This window comes from Chiroxiphia lanceolata, chromosome 24, assembly GCF_009829145.1.
Source record: "Chiroxiphia lanceolata isolate bChiLan1 chromosome 24, bChiLan1.pri, whole genome shotgun sequence".
Classification (NCBI taxonomy): domain Eukaryota; kingdom Metazoa; phylum Chordata; class Aves; order Passeriformes; family Pipridae; genus Chiroxiphia; species Chiroxiphia lanceolata.
Window position 1 is genome coordinate 1815563 of NC_045660.1, and position 18098 is coordinate 1833660.

The following is an 18098-nucleotide window of genomic DNA, read 5'->3' on the forward strand; positions in this document are numbered from 1 at the left end:
CCGGGGGGAGGTGGGTGTCACGGCCGCCTCCCCCCATGTCCCGGCGCGGGGGGACACGGGGACACGGTAGCCCGGGGGGGTTTGGGGGCGGCCCCGGCGGCGGGGGGAGCGCGGGGGGGCGGCGGGCGGGGCCGGCGGAGGGTCCCCCCCGCGCCGAGCGGGGGCCGGGCCGGGCGGGAGCGGCGGCGCGGGGCGGGAGGCGGCGGCGGCGGCGGCGGCGGCTCGGCCCCGGGTGCCCCAGGGCCGCCTGGAGCCCGAGGATTCCCCGCGGCTCCTGCCGAGCGCCGAGCATCCTTCCTGCCTTCCTGCCTGCCTTCCCCGGGCCGCCCGACTGGGACCGGCACCGGCAGCACCGCCGGCACCGGCACCGGCATCACCACCGGGACACCACGACCGACATCACCGCCGGCATCAGCATCGGGATCGACACCGACACCACCACCGGCATCGGCATCGACACGGGCACCCCCACCAACGCCGGCACCGGCATCAGCACCGGCACCAGAATCGGCATCAACAGCGGCCCCGGGATCGGCCCCGGCCCCGACCCCGACACCATCCTCGGTACCGACACCAACACCCGCGCCGGTGTCGCCGGGGCCACCAGGTGAGCGCTGACGGTGCCGCGGTGGCACAGAGGCCCTGGGCCACGGCGGGGGCTGCCCTGTGCTCCTGGGGGCTGGGGAACAGGAGCCTCCCGTGGGGACTGGGAGCCCACCCCGGGAAAGGAATGTCCCCCCTGGACACCTCCCCGGTGGAGAGGCGGGAGGGGCAGGGGATGGACACCCACCACCTCGGGGGGCAGGGGGGCTTGGGGGGGATGAAAGTCTATGGCAGCTGCGGTGCTGAGCAGGGCAGGGAGTGTCTCTCGAGGGCTTGGGGGGTCTGCCCATCCCACCGGGAGCGGGGGGCTCTGGGGAGGATTTGGGGGAGCAGTGGTCAGGCACCGAGCAAGGCACATCTGTCTCAGGGTGGGCACTTCAGAGCAACCCCCGTGGTGGCACCTCTGTCCCTCCCTGGCACCCACCCCCTGCCCTCTCCTCCCTGACAGGTCCGGGGGTCACCACTGCCCCCTCCACCTTTCACCCTGCCCTGTCCTCATCTCAGCGACCACCACAATTCCCCTCCTCCACCAGCTCCAGCCTTCAGCTTCCCGGATTAGAGCTTCCCGGATGATTTGGGGCCCGGGGAGCCGGGGGGTCCCCAAATGACAGCTGAGACCCGCTCGGTGCAGGGGACACACTCGTCTGGTGCTTCCTCCCGGGGCGGCATCCTGTCGGCAGGAAAGGGCTTCCCCCGGGGACAACTCCTCCTCCCCACCTTCAGGGCATCATTTTGGCAGATTGCCCCTGCAGATGCTTGGACCGGGTCCCTTTGGTCCCCGGAGCTGGCTCCTGTCCCCTGGCTGCGCGGCAGTGCCACCGGGGAGGTGGCAGAGGCAGGATGTGCTGTGCTCACCCCGAATGCCCCCAGCCCGTGACCTTGGGGTGTCCACCAGGGGACACCTCAGTCCTTGCTGTCACAGGGGGCTCCTCCTGGGATGTCCCTGTGGGCACGGCCAGGCAGGAGAGGTGGGAGATGTAATGGGGGATGGGGGTGGAATGGACATTGTCTCCCTGTCTCCACCCTTTATCCCCTCAGCACCATCTCCCCCCCCCAAAAAAAAAAAAAAACCAAAAAAAACAACAAAAAAAAAAAAAAAAAAAAAAAAAAAAAAGGTTTTGGAGGTGAAACCATGACAGCTGAGCCAGGTTCACACTTTTTGAGAGTGGGGGAGTCAGAACATTTCTCCCCAGACTGGGATGCTGGGAGGCAGAGGGGGAGGCAGCTGGAGCTGGGGTGCTTGGAGGGGAGGTTGTTGGGGTTTGGTCACAGCCACTTTTGGAGCAAAACCTTGGGGTTCATCTCCTGGGTCAGCCAGAGAAGCTCTGTCCCCCTTTCCTGCCCTGGCCTGTGCTCCCCCACAGGACAGGGTGCTCCAGGGCCCAGGGGGGACACGGTACCATGGACAGGGTGGGGACACCCCTGCCCTGCCCTTGGCTCCTCGGGCAGGCGGTTCTGGCCCCCAGCTCAGCCCAGGGGGGTTGGATCCGGCTCTGCTCCCTCAGGGATGGGCATTTCCAGCCATGCCCCTGATCCCAGGGTGCCTGTACAGATTCCAGGGGGTCTGCATGGATTTCTTCCCTCCTTGGCTTTTGGTCCCTTCCCTGGCAGCTCCCTGGGAGCTGAGTGGATGTCACTGGGTGGTGGGGAAAGTGCTGCGACAGCCACCACGCTGGAGAATACTGATGATGCTCCCAGGATCTGCGCAGGGATGGAGGAAAACAGCTGGATTGCCTCCATGCAGGGCCTCTCCACCCCCTGTGAGTGGCTGCTGCCTGGAGAGCAGGGTGTCCTGGAAGTTTCCCACCCCCTTCCTGGCAGTGGTTGCAGTGGGAAGGAGATGATCTGCCGGCATCCAGGGGCCTGGGGGAAGCACATGCTTGGGGCTCCCCGGGGAGCCAGAGGTACCAGCTGCTGGTGGTGGCCTGGAAAGCCTTCAGCTGCCTCTGCTCCCCAAAATCAATGAATTAACTGGGTGCCTGCACATATCCTGCCTCCTCCAAATTCAGTGCTGCTTCCTCAGGACACCCTGCTGCCCTCTCAGCCATTCCCAGCTGGACCATGGCCCTCTCCAGGTGCCACCAGTGGCAGGTGGAGAAGAGGGACCTCGTGCTGGGAGATGAGGCTCCTGCAGTGCCTGACTGAGCCCGAGGCCATCCTGCTGCATTCCAGAAATTCCTGGTGACTGCCACGAAGCCCCGGGTGGCACCCAGCCCAGGATGTGCTTGCAGGCACCCAGCTGGCCCCCTGTGCCCCCCCAGCAGCCCACAGCCCACAGCATCCTCACAGCTCCTCGGGTTTCCCTTGGCACGAATCCCTGTGCCACCCCCATGCTTGGCAGACTCGAGGATGTTCCTGTCCCTGTCCCAGAAGCTCTGATCAGGTCCCTCAGCTCCCACCAGGGATGCTCAGGCTGGAGCAGGGGATGAAAAGCCATTTGGGGAGGGGGGAGCCTGAAACTGCTGAAGAATTAAAGGGATGGAGGGGTGGGTAACATGTTTGTTATGCAAAATTCCAGCTTGTGGAGTGTTGGAGCAGTTAAGTGAAGGTTGCAGTGGGAGTTCCATTATCCAGGGCTCCACCATCCTAATTCCCTCCCTTTGGATCACCTCCTGTTTACCTCCCTCACTCCAAGAGCAGGGCTGGCTCATCCCTGGTGCAGGGCCCTCTCCAAGGGGCTGGGGAGGGGTTTCCATCCCACTCATGTCAAAGGGGCTGTTGAGTTTCCCCCTTGGACTCAAAAAGGATCCAAATGCAGTGGAAGGGACTGAGGAGTGTGGGGGAGAGGAGCTCACCCAGCACCCCAAACTCCCCAGGGAAATACCTGCTCTCCTCCCACCACACCAGTTGACCTTTAATCAGTTAATTAAGGGTGAGTAAGTGACAGGGGTGGAGGTGGGGCTACTCCCCAGCCCTGGAAGAGGTCACAGCCCACAGGCTGGCAAACACCTGGCTGGTCTGGGAGTGGTTGGAGCAGCTTCCATCACTCCCTGGGATGTGGTAGGATCCCTCCCTGCACCCTTGCCTGGGAAGCTTCCATTCCTTCCTTGGACGTGGTGGGATCCCTGCCTGCACTCTTCCCTGGGATGTGGCAGGATTTCTCCCTGCATCCCTCCTTGGTAAGCTCCCATCCCTTCCTGGTGTTCAGTGAGATTCCTCCCTCCCTCCCTCCCTCCCTGCATTCTTCCCTGGGATTTGGTGGAATCCCTCCCTGCACCCTTCCCTGGGATGTGCTGGGATCCCTTGCTGGAAATCCTCCTTCCCTACCTGGGATGTTGTGGGATCCCTCCCTGGGATGTCTCCATCCCTCCCTGGGATGCAGGACAGCATCTCCCCCCTGGGAGCTCTGGGATCCCCAGCCTGGGGGATCAGGGGTGGGTTCAGGGGAATTCTCTTTAAGGAACAATCCCCATCCCCACCCAAACCATGTGGGCTGAGGGTCTCTCTCACTGCTGGTGCTGAGCTGGCTCATGGAGCTGTTCCCTCCCCTGGAGCTGCCAGCACTGTCAGCCCTCGGGATTTGCCCTGTTCCCACAGAAAACATCCACAGCTGGAAAATCAGCGGTGATTTTGGGGAGTTCTTCATTTCCCTGGTGCCACTGAGCGAGGAGGGCTGTGCCACAGGGAGGGAACCTTCCCGCTGCCCCAGAGCTGCTCCCACTCCCGTGCTTTGCCCAGCCCGAGTGTCAGAGCCTGGGGAGGGAGCTGATGGATCTTTCCTCAGGGATATCCTATTGCCAGGCAGCTCCATCCCCGGCGGCAGCATTCCCAGAGCCCTCCCCGCATCCCTGCACGGGGACCTCCCCCCTCCCGCCCCTGGGGAGCAGGAACCCTGCTCCACGTGGTGGTAAAAGCCAGAAGTGCTTGTTTTTAGCCCAAAGTGATGGAAACATTCCCCGGGGGAGAACTGGGAGCTAGGGGGAGAGCAGGAGGGAAGGGAAGCAGCGATGTCAGCTGGGCTGGGAGCCCCAGGAGGGAGCAGAAGAGGAGCTGGGATTTTACCATCCCCTCTCTGAGTGAGGGGGCCGGCACAGCTGAGGTTATCCAGGTTATCCATCCCCTCTCCAGTGCTGGATATTTGGGATGCAGGATGAAGCCTGGTAGTGCTGCTCCACCATCAGCCCACGTCCTCGTGCCTCTGCCTGCTGAGCTTCTGGTGCTTTGCTCTTTAATTAGACCAACTCAGGCTTGTCCAGGGATGAAATCCGGGTGGTCCAGAGGGAATCACTCATTTGTGTTTCCCTGGTGCCTTTGGCATCTTTCCAGGATGCCCCGTGAGCTGCTCCCAGGGGAAAAGGTGCCTCAATTTTATCCATGTGTGGACTCGTGGGAGGTGCTGAGATCAGCAGGGCTGTGCTGGGATTAAACTGAGTCCTCCAGAGAGCTTTTTCCTGCCCAATCCAGGCCTGCAGGATCAAAAGGGGATTTTATCTGTGGTCACCACCTTTTGGGGAAGCCAAGCCCTGGTGTGGGATGAGCACCTCGAGGTCTGGAGGCATTTGGGTTGGAAGCCTTTGGGTTTGTCCTGAAGGAAAACTCTGGGTTGGGATGTCAGTGAGGTGGATTCACTCTCATCTTGGAGCAGGACTCGCTCTGGTTTGTGTTTCCAGCATTATAAACAGAGGGGACAATTTATACAAACAGCCTGAAATCCTGTCTGGAGAGATTCAGGTTGGATATAAGGGGTTTTTTCCTGGTTTTCATGGGAGTGTTAAACACAGCTGAGCTCTGCCATCATCCCCTTGTCTGGTGGAGCAAGAACACATCCAGAGGCTCCAGCCTATGGATGTCACAGCAAAACCCACCTCCTGTGCTCATCTCCCTGTGGGCATCCAGGAATTACAGGGAATGAAGATTATCAATGTCCCATTTTGGAGTCCTTCCTTCTCACTCCTGACCTTGAACAAGAATTTCTGTACCAGTATCCAACAAGCCTGGATGAGCCCATCCAGGGAAGGGTTTATGCTCCATCTTGGTTGACCTTACCTAGGACAGGTTTAAGTGTGAAAAAGAAGTTCTGAAGTCCCACAGCTGTAGAAAAAAATCTAAAAAAAAAAGAAGTCATAGCATCCCAGACTGGTTTGGGCTGGAAGAGACCTTAAAGCTCATCTCATTCCATGGGCAGGGACACCTTCCACTAGCCCAGGTTGCTCCAAGCCCTGTCCAACCTGGTCTTGGACACTTCCAGGGCTGGGGCAGCCACAGTAGAAGTTAGTCCCAAGGTGTAAAAAGGGAACAGAGGATGAATAAAGGCAAGGGAAGGCTGATCATTAAAAGCATCCTGGAATCCAAGGAGAGGTTTAGGCAGAATGATTGAGGTTTGGGGGATGAGCAGGGATGGGACTGAGCCCAGAGCTGGTCCTGCAGAGCTGCAGGGCAGCCATGGGGAGCAGGGAGGGAGCAGAGGAGAGAGAGAAGGGGGATGTGAGGAGGGTGGAGGGAAGGGACACTTCAACACACCCCAAACAGATGGATGGGTCCATCCACGCAGGAGCAGGAATGGTGGAGAAGGGGGAAAGCTGCTCTGGCTGCCAGGATGTGTGTGACAGAGCAAAAACAAGGGGGAAGGTCAAAGCTCAGGGCAGGACACCACGGGAAGGGCTTAGAGGGTAATGGGAATTACTGTGTAAGTGCATTATCCTAACGAGGAGGATCCTCTGCTCCACGAGAGGGGAGGAGGGGGGAGCCCACATGTCAGGAGCCTTTTGGACATGGGGTTTGCTGGGAATCACACAGAAGGGCCAAACCCTGCAGGTTTGGATGCCCTGGAGGTTCTCAGGCTGGGCCAGAGCTTTGGGAAGCTACCAGTACGACCTCCACTTAGAAATCCTGCTGGAATGATTCCTCAAAGCTTTGGGAAGGAAGGCCATGGGTTGAGAAGGAGTCAGGAAAAAATTGGGGGAAAACCAGTGTGTGATTTCAATGGTGCTCTGAGCATCCAGGTGTAGCTCCTCTTTGATCCCTCCCTGCACAGCTTCACAGCCAACATCACTCCAAAGGTGTCCAGCAGGACCTGAACTGGCCCAGGCTCCTGCCCAGGCCCCTGCCCAGGCCCCTGGAAACCTGGGGATTTGGGGACAAAAGTGCCAACCCATGGTCAGAGATGTTTTGCTGCCAAGGGCAGCAATGGGGTGCCAGTATTCCCCACTGGGATGGGAATGGAAGCTCCATCCCACCCACCCCCACTGTCAGGAGGGATCCTCATCTCCAGGCACTTGGGCTGACAATTCCCTGTGTGAAGCAAAACCTGTTTTCTGTGTCATTCTTCACGTCCACCTGCAATATTCCCACACCAGCCAACATCCTTGGGGCTTTTCCTCCCTTCCCAGGAAATTACAAGTTTGGGACAATATTTTTTGCCACAGAATCAGAGAATCAGACAGGTTGGAAAAGACCTCCAAGATCATCAAGTCCAACCCTTGATCCAACCCCACTGTGGTTCCCAGCCCATGGCACTGATGCCACATCCAGTCTCACCTTAAACACCTCCAGGGATGGAGAATCCACCCCCTCCCTGGGCAGCCCATTCCAATGGCTGATCAGCCTCTCTGGAAAGAATTTCTTCCTAAATCCAACCTAAACCTCCCCTGGCACAGCTTGAGACCGAGCCCTCTTGTCTTGCTGATCATTTTCTGGAAGAAGAGCCCAACCCCCCCCCAGCTCCCCCCTCCTGTCAGGGAGTTGCAGAGAGTGAGGAGGTCTCCCCTGAGCCTCCTCTTCTCCAGGTTGAGCCCCCCCAGCTCCCTCAGCCTCTCCTCACAGCACTTGTGCTCCAGTCCCTTCCCCAGCCTCGTTGCCCTTCTCTGGACCTGCTCCAGCCCCTCCATGTCCTTCCTGAGCTGAGGGCCCAGAACTGGACACAGCACTCCAGGGGTGGCCTCACCAGCCCTGAGTCCAGGCCAACAATCACTTCCCTGCTCCTGCTGCCACCCTGTTCCTCAGCCAGGCCAGGATCCATTGGCCTCTTGTCCCCCTGGGCACACTCTGGCTCCTGTTCAGCTCCCTGTCCATCCCCACTCCCAGCTCCCTTCCTGCCTGGCTGCTCTCCAGCCCCTCTGGCCCAGCCTGGAGCTGCAGGGGGTTGTTGTGGCCAAAGGGCAGGACCCGGCCCTTGGTCTGGTTGAACCTCATCCCCTTGGAATCAGCCCATGGATCCAGCCTGGCCAGGTCCCTCTGCAGAGCCCTCCTGCCTTCCAGCTGATCCACACTCCCCCCAGCTTGGTGTCAGCTGCACATTTGCTGATGGTGAACTCAATCCCCTCATCTAAATCATCAATAAAACATTAAACAGAACTGGGCCCAGCACTGATCCCTGGGGACACCACTGGCGACCAGATCCCAACTGGATGCAGCTCCATCCCCACCACTCTCTGGGCCCTGCCCTCCAGCCAGTCCCTAACCCAGCAGAGTGCCCCTGTCCAAGCCTTTTCCAGGAGTGTCCCATGGGAGATGGTGTCCAAGGCTTTGCTGAAGTCCAGGCAGGCACATCCACACCTTCCCCTCACCCACCAGGGGGGTCACCTGGGCATAAAAGGAGACCAGGTTGGTCAGACAGGACCTACCCCTCCTAAACCCATCCTTCCCTCTCCCTGAGATCCTGGAGCTGTTCCTGGGCAGCTGCTGAGGATCCCCTGGGCTCAGGCACAGGGGCTCTGCTGCCTGCCTGGACAGGATCCAGCAGGACCAACCCTGCCTCCTCCAGGGGAGAGCTCTGGGCTCTCCAGATTTCATCCTGTGCCGGATTGTTGCCATCTGCTGTTCCAGGCTCCGGGGGCTGCTCGGGCTGTCTGCTGGCTGTTGGTCTCTGGTTATCCCAGCCCCGCTGGATTTCCCTTCCATGTGGACTCATGGCTCATTTTCCTGGATGCTGCTCTCATTCCCTTCTCATCTGGGGCAGCTCTTTCCTTCCTGGCTTGCAACGCTCATTTAACTCGATGTTACATTTACACACTGGGAAATCTTTCCCATTTTTCATTGTGTTCATCATCTCCTAATAACACCAACATTTTAGGAGGCCTCGTGCTGTGCTGCAGTTTTTCCCAGCACAGATTCTGTAACACTTTGAATGAAACAAGCAGGAGGAACCCTCCATATAGAGAGAGCCATGAGCATTAAATGACCCAAACCCACCTCCCAGATGAGCTCATGACCCATCCACCACTCAGAAGCTGAAGAAGTAAATCTTTATGGTTAAATGAATCCTTGACATCACTGTAACATCACCCAGGTCCTAAACCCCTCGGAGCCTTCCTGCTTTGTGTGCCCTGGGGGAGGGAATGTGTTTGGCAAAGCTGTGGTGTGGCCGTGGTGGGTGCCCCACTGTCCCCAGGCTCCAGGTTCTGGCTCTGGCAGATGAAGTTTGGGGTGAGTGTGTTCTGTTCCCTGCCACCCCCAGCACCCCGAGTCGCTGTGGCAGAGGGGACAATCCCTGCCTTGATCATGGATGTGCCCATGGAGGTGTCTGACCCCAAACTGAACCCTTGGTCCCTTTGGCTTCTCCGTCCCAGGGTGGTTCACACCTTTCTCTGCCCTTTCAGCATCCTCCTTCCTTCCTCCAGTGCTTTGATATTCCTAAGGAATTTGACCAGGGAACACACATCCCTACATGCCATGTCCTCCCTCCACCTCTCCCAGCACCTTCCACCACAGCCCATCTCTGGGAGGGATTAAGGTTTATTTCTGCCCTTCCCTCCTACATCCCATTAGGGGCATTAGAGCAGGAGCCAGCGGCCCCAAAGACCTTCCATGTGACTCCAGGAGCTTTTTCAGGCTGAGACCACGTTAAGGCCCCAGAAACTGCTCGTGCTTGGAGGGGTTCACTGGGTTTGCCCATCACTGTTTGCCCAGGTAGGGTCGGATTTGCCTGTGGGATCAGGGTAAGGTTGGATTTCCCTTTGGGACCAGATAGGGTTGGATTTGCCTGTGGGACCGGGTTGACTTGGATTTGCCTGTGGGACCAGGTAGGGTTGGATTTGCCTGTGGGACCAGGGTAAGGTTGGATTTCCCTTTGGGACCAGGTAGGGTTGGATTTGCCTGTGGGACCAGGTAGGGTTGGATTTGCCTGTGGGACCAGGTAGGGTTGGATTTTCCTGTGGGACCAGGTTGACTTGGATTTACCTGTGGCACCAGGAGGACGTGTTAGTGCCCAGCACAGGGCAGGTGTTGGCACTTGGATCTTGTCCCCAGGGATCCCAGGGAGGTGGGACAGCCTGAGGGGCTCCCTGGGGCAGTGATGCTGCATCCCAGGAGTGCTCAGGATCCCCCAGCCCTGGGACAGTCCCCTCGGGGCTCCCAGCAGGAGGGTCCTGATCCCCTGTGCAGCTTTTCCGGACAGGGTGAGCAGGAAGGACACGGGCGGGATCCAGCCTGGTCCTGGAGGCTGATTATTCCTGATTTTCCAGCACCGGAGCCACTGGGACTGCAGGGAAGGAGCTTTGATCCAGCCTGTGGGGCTCCTGCCTTGCTGGGATGTGCAAAGAGTTGTGTGTGTGTGTGTCTGTGTGCGTGTACATGTGTGCACATGTGGGTGGGGGGGTGTGCATGTGTGTGTGTGTGTGTGTTTGTGCACACGTGTGTGTGTCTGTGTGTGTGTGTGTGTGTGTGCGCGCACACGTGTGTGTGTCTGTGTGTGTGTGTGTGTGTGTTTGTGCGCACACGTGTGTGTGTCTGTGTGTGTGTGTGTGTGCGCGCACACGTGTGTGTGTGTATCCAGGCGTGTCCCCGTGTGCCTGCACGCTTGGCTTTCTGTGTGTGTGTGAAGAAGGAATCAGGGAATCCTTTAGATTGGAAAAGCCCTCCAGGATCAGCGAGTCCCAGCGCTGCCAAGGCCACCCCTGCCCCCTGTCCCCAAGTGTGACATCCACACGTGTGTTAAATCCCTCTGGGGTTGGGGAGTCCAGCACTGCCCTGGGCAGCAACCACACCCATGTGCTACAATGCACCACACACGTACATATATGTGTCATGGGACACCACACAAGAGCACACGTGTGTGCCAGAGGATGCCAACCAATCATACACATGTCCTACAATGCACCACACACGTACATATGTGTCATGGGACACCACCCAAGTGCACACGTGTGTGGCAGAGGGTGCCAAGCACGCACATACGTGTGCTACATGCCCTCACATGTGCCAGAGGCTGCCACGCGAGCACAGTAATGTGTCAGGGAGTGTCATGCATTCACACACGTGCACACGTGTGTGCCAGAGGATGCTGAGCAATCACACACATGTGTTACAATGCACCACACATGTACATACGTGTGCCAAGGGACACCACACGTGCATATACATGTGTTCCAGGGAGTGCCAAGCGTGCACATATGTGTGCTAGGGGACACCACGCATGCACATACATGTGCCAGGAGGTGCCACACATGCACATACGTGTGCCGGGGTACACCGTGCATGCACACTCATGTCTCATACATGTGTGATAGTACACCACACATGCACATACGTGCTCCGGGGGACACCATGAACGCACACTCATGTCTTATACATGTGTTACAGTGCACAACACATGAACATACATGTGCCAGGGGACACCATGCACGCACACTCATGTCTCAGGGGTGCCAAGCAGGCACATACATGTGTTACAATGCACCACACATGTACATACATGTGTTACAGGGCACCACACATTCACATACAGGTGCCAGTTTTGCCAAGCGTGCACATACATGTGCTATGGGACACCCCACACGCCATGTGTGTGCCAAAAGGTGCCACACATGCACATACATGCACCAGGGGACACCATGCACGCACACTCATGTCTCATACGCATATTACAGTGCACCACACATGTGCCAGAGGGTGCCCAGCACCCACACATGTGTGCCATGGGACACCACACGTGCACATACATGTGCCAGAAGGCCCCCATGCACAGCTGCAGCTGCACACACACAGACAGTCACACACAGCAGCCAGGCCAGGGTGGTACATGCAAACACACACATGTGCCAATGCACACACGTGTGGCTCCAGAGGGCTGTGGGTGGTGCAGGCGTGCAGGGAACATCCTGCCTTTGCCACCTCTCCCAGGGCCACCAGCCCTGGCCCTGTCACCCCCAGCCCCTCTCTGTGCCTCAGTGTCCCCCTCAAGCAGGGTCCCACCCCACGTGACACAGCTGCCCTGGCATTAATCACCTCCCAGTGATTAATCATTTAATTACCTGCTGGGTTAATGGTTTATTCCTCCCCTCACCCAGCCGGGTCACTGTCCCGCTCCCACGGCACCTGAGCCCAAGGACACCGAGGGGACCTGGGCTTGTGCTCCCCGGGATTCCCAGCGGGACACAGGTGGGTCATGGAGCCAGAGCAGGATGAGCTGTCACCACCACCAGTGTGGGGACAGCAGTGCCAGCACTGCCACCAGCACCCAGCCTGGAGGGGGCATGGTCTGGGGGTCCCTGTGCCCTGGGAGTGGGTGAAGGGGGTCTGGGGAGGGTGGAGGGAACCCCTGTCCTGTGCCACCCCTGTGTCACCCCCACCCATCACAGCAAAAGCCCAAAGTGTCTCCCAGAGCCGAGCAAACATCCCAGTGTGATCCCAGCAGCCTGGGCACCAGGGTGGCTCCACACCAGCGGGATTTGCCCAATGCCAGGGGCTTCCCAGGAGAGCCCCCACCCACCCAGGGGACCCCAGAATTGCTGCTACCTGCCCTGGGTCAGCGAGGGCTGCTCCTCAAGGGTCACTGCATTGTGTCCTTGTCCCCTGGCAGTGCCCTCTCAGCCCCCCTCCGTGTCCCACCTCCATGTCTCCATCCCTGCTCTCCATCCCTCCTTCTCTCCTCCTGCCTTCCCACCAGGGACAAGGAGTCTTTGCCCATCACAGCCCATCCTGGTGCAGCCACCCAGGGCAGAGGGTGCTGGGTGCTGTGGGTGCTCCCCGTGGGGACACAGCCTGTCCCACCCCCAGGTCACTCCCCTCTCCCTCCTTCACCCCCCTTGGCCCCATTGCTGACCCCCTGCTCTGCCCCCCCAGGTCGGAGCCAGAGGGGACCCATCCAGGAGCAATCCCTGTGTCCCGTGGGGTCCCTCCCTAGGCCAGGGAGTGGAGCAGGACCCTGGGCACAGGGGACACGTGGCACCAGGCCAGGCTGGAGGGAGCCCGGTAAGGCTGCTGGGGACCCCCGGGGACCCCCTTCCTCCATGATGGGGTGACCAGCAGAGACCAGAGCACCCAAAGGTGCCGGGGTGGGGATGTGGGAGTCCTGTGGGCAGGGTGGCCCCTGCCTTTGCCTTGTGGGGCCCACAGTGGGGGCAGAGGGGGTGTAGGGGCTCAGCCCTGCTCCCTGGGGCAGCAGAGCATCATGTCCGGATCAGAGTCAGGTCCTTTTCACTCTCCGTGCTCAGGGGGCTGAAGGGAGGACATGGAGGGGCTGGAGCAGGGCCAGAGAAGGGCAACGAGGCTGGGGAAGGGACTGGAGCACAAGTGCTGTGAGGAGAGGCTGAGGGAGCTGGGGGGGCTCAGCCTGGAGAGGAGGAGGCTCAGGGGAGACCTCCTGACTCTCTGCAACTCCCTGACAGGAGGGGGGAGCTGGGGGGGGTCAGGCTCTGCTCCCAGGAACCAGCAGTAGGACAAGAGGGCACAGCCTTGAGCTGTGCCAGGGGAGGTTTAGGTTGGATATTGGGAAGTTCTTCACAGAGAGTGATCAGCCATTGGAACGGGCTGCCCAGGGAGGGGGTGGAGTCCCCGTCCCTGGAAGTGTTTAAGGTGAGACTGGATGTGGCATCAGTGCCATGGGCTGGGTGACAAGGTGGGGTTGGGTCACAGGTTGGACTCGATGATCTCAGAGGTCTTTTTCAACCTGGTTAATTGTGTGATTCTGTGATCTCTCTGCAGGGTTAACATGACCGAGGTGGAGCCTGTGCTGGACTTTGCATCCTCCGGGAGGACGGGCCGGCGCAATGCCCTGCCCGACATCCTGGGCTCGCCCGCCGGCGTCAGCCCCGCTGACCTGCCCCTCAAACTGGCTGAGATGTCCCTGAGTGCAGGTAGGCAACAAGGAAGAGGAGGAGGAGGAGGAGGAGGAAGAGGAGGAGGAGGAGGAGGAGGAGGAGGAGGAGGAGGAGGAGGATGGAGAGTGACATGGGGCTGGCAGGAACTGGGGTTCCCATGCTCATCCCATGTTCTGGCTCCTCACGACACTGAGGGGCTGGAGCGTGTCCAGGGAAGGGAACAGAGCTGGGGAAGGGGCTGGAGCAGCAGGAGCAGCTGAGGGAGCTGGGGGGGCTCAGCCTGGAGAAAAGGAGGCTCAGGGGGGACCTTCTGGCTCTGCAACCCCCTGACAGGAGGGGGGAGCTGGGGGGGGTCAGGCTCTGCTCCCAGGGAACAAGGGACAGGAGGAGAGGGAACGGCCTCAGGCTGTGCCAGGGGAGGCTCAGGTTGGACATCAGCAGGAATTTCTCCCTGGAAAGGGTGGTCAGGCCTTGGAAGGGACTGCCCAGAGAGGTTTGGAGTCCCCACCCCTGGAGGTGTCCCAGGAAGGCCTGGATGTGGCACTCAGTGCTCTGGGCTGGGGGACAAGGTGGGCATTGGGCACAGGGGGGATCCATGGGCTGGGAGGGCTTTTCCAGCCGCAGTGATCCTGGGATTCTATTCTGTGATTCTGTTCTCTGACTTTATTCCGTGACTCCATCCCCTCCTCTCTCCCCGCAGGCAGCGCCCAGGAGATGCAGTCGCCCTCGGCGGAGGTTCCCCCTCCGCAGCCGCCCAGCCCCGAGCTGAAGGACACGTCCTAACCCCGCCCCGGGGGGACTTTGCTGACCAGCGGAGGGAGGAGGGGGCTGCGGGGCACCAGCCCAGCTTTCTTGGCACGGCCGGAGTCCGCTGGGATTTCCTCGGTGCTGCCGCAGCCCAGACCCTGGAGGGCCACCCCCGCCACGGGGGAGCGGCGGGCGCGGTGGGGACGCGGTGGGGACCTGCCGTGACAAAGGGGCGATTCCCACCCACGCCCTGGGCCAGGACTCGGAGGGGGGAATTTTTTTTTTGCCTCTCCAGGGGGAGGAATATTTTTCTTCTGGGGCATTTGGCGGAGCCGAGCGCGGAGGGGTCCCCGGGGGGGCCCTCCCGGCCGCAGGAGCAGCCACGGTGTTTCTTGCTGAGTGTGGTGTTCACTGTGATGTTTTTGGGTACCACGTCGTCTCCTGGCTGTTCTTCTGGGGCGTGTGGAAGCCTTTCTCAACAACTGGGGGGAAGGGGGAGCGCGACACAACCTCAACAGCCCCCCTGGCCCTTAAGCAAAGCCCCCCCTGCAGCCAGCACGTCGCTGAGGGTTCCCACCCGGGGTGGTCTCTGCTCCTGGGTATGGGGAGAGGGGTGATTTTGGGGGGTGGGGAGCAGGGCGATGCTGTTTGGAGCATGCCCAGCCCCCCATGCCAGGGGCACCCACGGGTCTCCACGCTGGGTCCCCTCCCGCAGCCCCGGGATTGGGGGAAGCAGCGGGGCCAGCGGGGTCCTGCGGCGTTCGGGGATGCGAGAGACACGGAGAGGGGCTTTCCCGGCCTCTCCCAAATCCCCTGCTTCTGCCAGCGGCGGGGATGGGACCCTCCTGCCCGGGCACCGAGGGGCTGAGGGAGGATTCACTGCCGGCTCTACCCGGGCCAGGATGCCCGGGATGCCGGAGCCGGGCAGGACGGTTGGACGTGGAGCTGGACCCATCCCATCCCGGATGGTCACCTATAGCTGTCGCTGTGGGACCAGCAAAGCCCAAGTCCCCTCTCTCTGGTCACCGCCCGGGCGATGGCCGGGACAGGGAGAGAGAGCTGTGCGGGGCCACCCGCAGGGACACACCGCACCCAGCACCCCGGGGCAGCTCCCGGGCACTGTGTCCATCGCTCGGAGTGGGGGCCGGTCCCGAGTGGAACAGGGTGTGGGGTGTGGGAGGGCACCTGTGTGCGTGGGCATCTGTGTGGGGGCATGTGCAGGGCTGTCCATGAGCACGCGTGTGCGTGTACCTCCGTGTGCGTGTGCATCCATGAGCGTGGGCACCCGTGTACATGGGCATCCGTGTGCGTGAGCATGTGCAGAGCCATCCATGTGCAGGGCATACGTGTGCAGGTGTGAGGGGATCCACGGGCATGAGCACCCATCTACATGGGCATCCATGTGATGTATGGGTGTGCATCCCTATGCATGTGCACCCATGTACGTGTGCATCCGTGTGCACATGCGTGCTCATGTGTGGGCATCTATGTGCAGGGATATCCATGTGCATGTGCACCCGTGTGCATCCATGAATGTGGGCATCTGTGTGCGTGGGCATTTGTGTTCCTGGGCACCCGTGTGCACAGGAATCCTTGTGTGTGGGCACCCGTGTGCAGGGATGTCCATGTGTGTCGGCACCCATGTGTGTGGGCATCTGTGTCCATGGGCATTCATGGGAAAGAGCAGCCATTTTCATGTGCATCCATGTGCAGGGCACCCGTGTGCACGTGCAGGGGCACTGGTGCACATGTGTGCGTCCATGTATGTGTGCATGTGTGGGCACCCGTGTGCATGTGCAGGGGCATTGGTGCACATGTGTGTGTACGTGTATGTGTGTGGGGGGGGCACCCGTGTGCATGTGCCATCAGTGGGGGCATTGGTGCACATGTGTGCATACATGTGTGTGTGTGTGGGCACGGGCTCCATTGCACAGGGGTGTCCATGTGCACAGGTGTCTCCATGCATGGAGCACCCACATGTGTGGGCACCTCTGTGCATCCCCGTGTGAGGGTGCTGTGCCCATGGGTGTGCTCCTCTGTGTGTGTGTGTGTGTGTGTGTCTGTGGTTGGGTGACACTGTGAGTGGGTATTCCTATGGATGGGTGTTCCCTGTGAGTGGCTGTCCCTGTGGGTGGCTGTCCCTGTGGGTGGGTGACCCTGTGGATCAGTGTTCCTGTGGGTGGGTGACCCTGTGGGTGTGGAATCCTACATGTGGATGACCTTGTGGATTGTTGTTCCCTGTGGATTGGTCTCCTTGCGGACTGGTGTCCCTGTGGATTGGTGTTCCCTGTGGATTGGTGTTCCTCTGGGTGGGTTTCCCTGTGGATTGGTCTCCCTGTGGATTGGTGACCCTGCACGTGGACAGCTGCTCCTGTGAATGCTCCCATCTCATGGTCCCGCTGTTGTGGGAGCATCCGTGGGGACAGGGCTGTGCAAGTTTGGGACAGTGACACCCAGGTGAGGGGACAAGGGGACAGTCCTTGCCCTCTGTGTTCCCTCCCAGGCCATGGGATGTGTGGGGGTGATGGGGGCTCTGGCTCCACAGGGAATAAATCATCTGTCTGACCTGGGAGAGCCGAGCCCAGGGAGTGTCACAGACAGAGCAAGGGGACACTGTCCCGTGGGGACAGTGCCTCTCCCCCCCAGGGCACGAGGTGAGAGGTCAGTGACAGCTCCTGTCCCCCCCAGGGCATGAGGTGAGGGGTCAGTGACAGCTCCTGTCCCCACAGGGCACGAGGTGAGGGGTCGTGCTCGGTGGCAGCGTCAGCAGGAGGAAGCTGAACACGAGCTCTGGCTATTTTTGGGTGCCCGTGGTGACACACTGGGGCCAGACACAGGGAGAAAGTGTCCCCAGGTCACTCAGGGACTTGGTCACTCTGACCCCAGAGTCCCCAAGACGAGGGGATGCTGCAGCCATGGGGCTCAGGGACACTGGAACCCCCAGCTGGATCCCTCTGGAGACAGGGGATGGGGGCAGGAGGAGGATTGTCCCCAGGGACTGGGGGACACTGAATCCCATGGCCATGGGTGACCCCACACTCTGGGATGGGTCTGGGGGATGCACTGACCCCGACCCCCCTGCCACTGGAGCCCAAAGTGAGGGGACACGTGGGAGGGTCCCACAGCCCTGTGCCTGTCCATGTCCCCAGTGTCCCCCCGACACACAAAGCATCCCTGGGGGCACACGTGTGTGTCCTCACACACAGGGGTCACATATGTGCCCCCACACGCACATGGAGCAGGGACAGGCTCACGTGTGTCCTCCCATACACAAGGAGCTGGGGGCTGAGGGGGGTCACACTTGTCCCCACACTCCCTTGGAGTCCCTAAATGTCCCCACACACCTCCTGGTGCTCCTCGTGCCTCCGTGTCCCCAGCCCAGCCTCCCTGTCCCCCGAAGGGCACTGTCCCTGCCGGTGTCCCCAAGTTCTGACCCTGTGCCACCGCCACGGGCAGCACCCGCCCCCTCCCCACGTCCCCTGCGGTGGGCACACACCCCGTGCCCAGCCCTGCCCTGCCTCAGTTCCCCACAGCCCGCACCCCCGGCCCCGCCGCGCCCCGCCGAGCCCGCGCACAGCTCATGACACAAGTGTCCCTCTCTCCGTCTCTGCCCCAGCCCGGGGGGCCCGGCGGGGGTCGGTGGCCGGTGGCGGGTGGCCGGGTGGCCGTGCCGGGAGTGGCCGCTGCCAGCGCTGCCAGGGGGAGTATTTCTGGAGCGCTGTGCTCTTTCCAATCATGTGATGAGGACGTTATTTAAGGCGGCGGCGGGGC

General features: G+C 60.6%; 1 protein-coding gene across 1 annotated transcript; it reads left to right on the plus strand.

Annotated features, from left to right (window-relative positions):
- Positions 1 to 233: 233 nt before the first annotated feature.
- On the plus strand, positions 234 to 14718 carry LOC116798002 (cAMP-dependent protein kinase inhibitor beta-like). Its single transcript, XM_032710049.1, has 5 exons — positions 234 to 607; positions 11829 to 11919; positions 12604 to 12732; positions 13465 to 13616; positions 14281 to 14718. Exons 4-5 carry the CDS (start codon positions 13472 to 13474, stop codon positions 14361 to 14363), a joined length of 228 nt encoding a protein of 75 aa, XP_032565940.1. The 5' UTR covers positions 234 to 607; positions 11829 to 11919; positions 12604 to 12732; positions 13465 to 13471; the 3' UTR covers positions 14364 to 14718.
- Positions 14719 to 18098: the final 3380 nt, after the last annotated feature.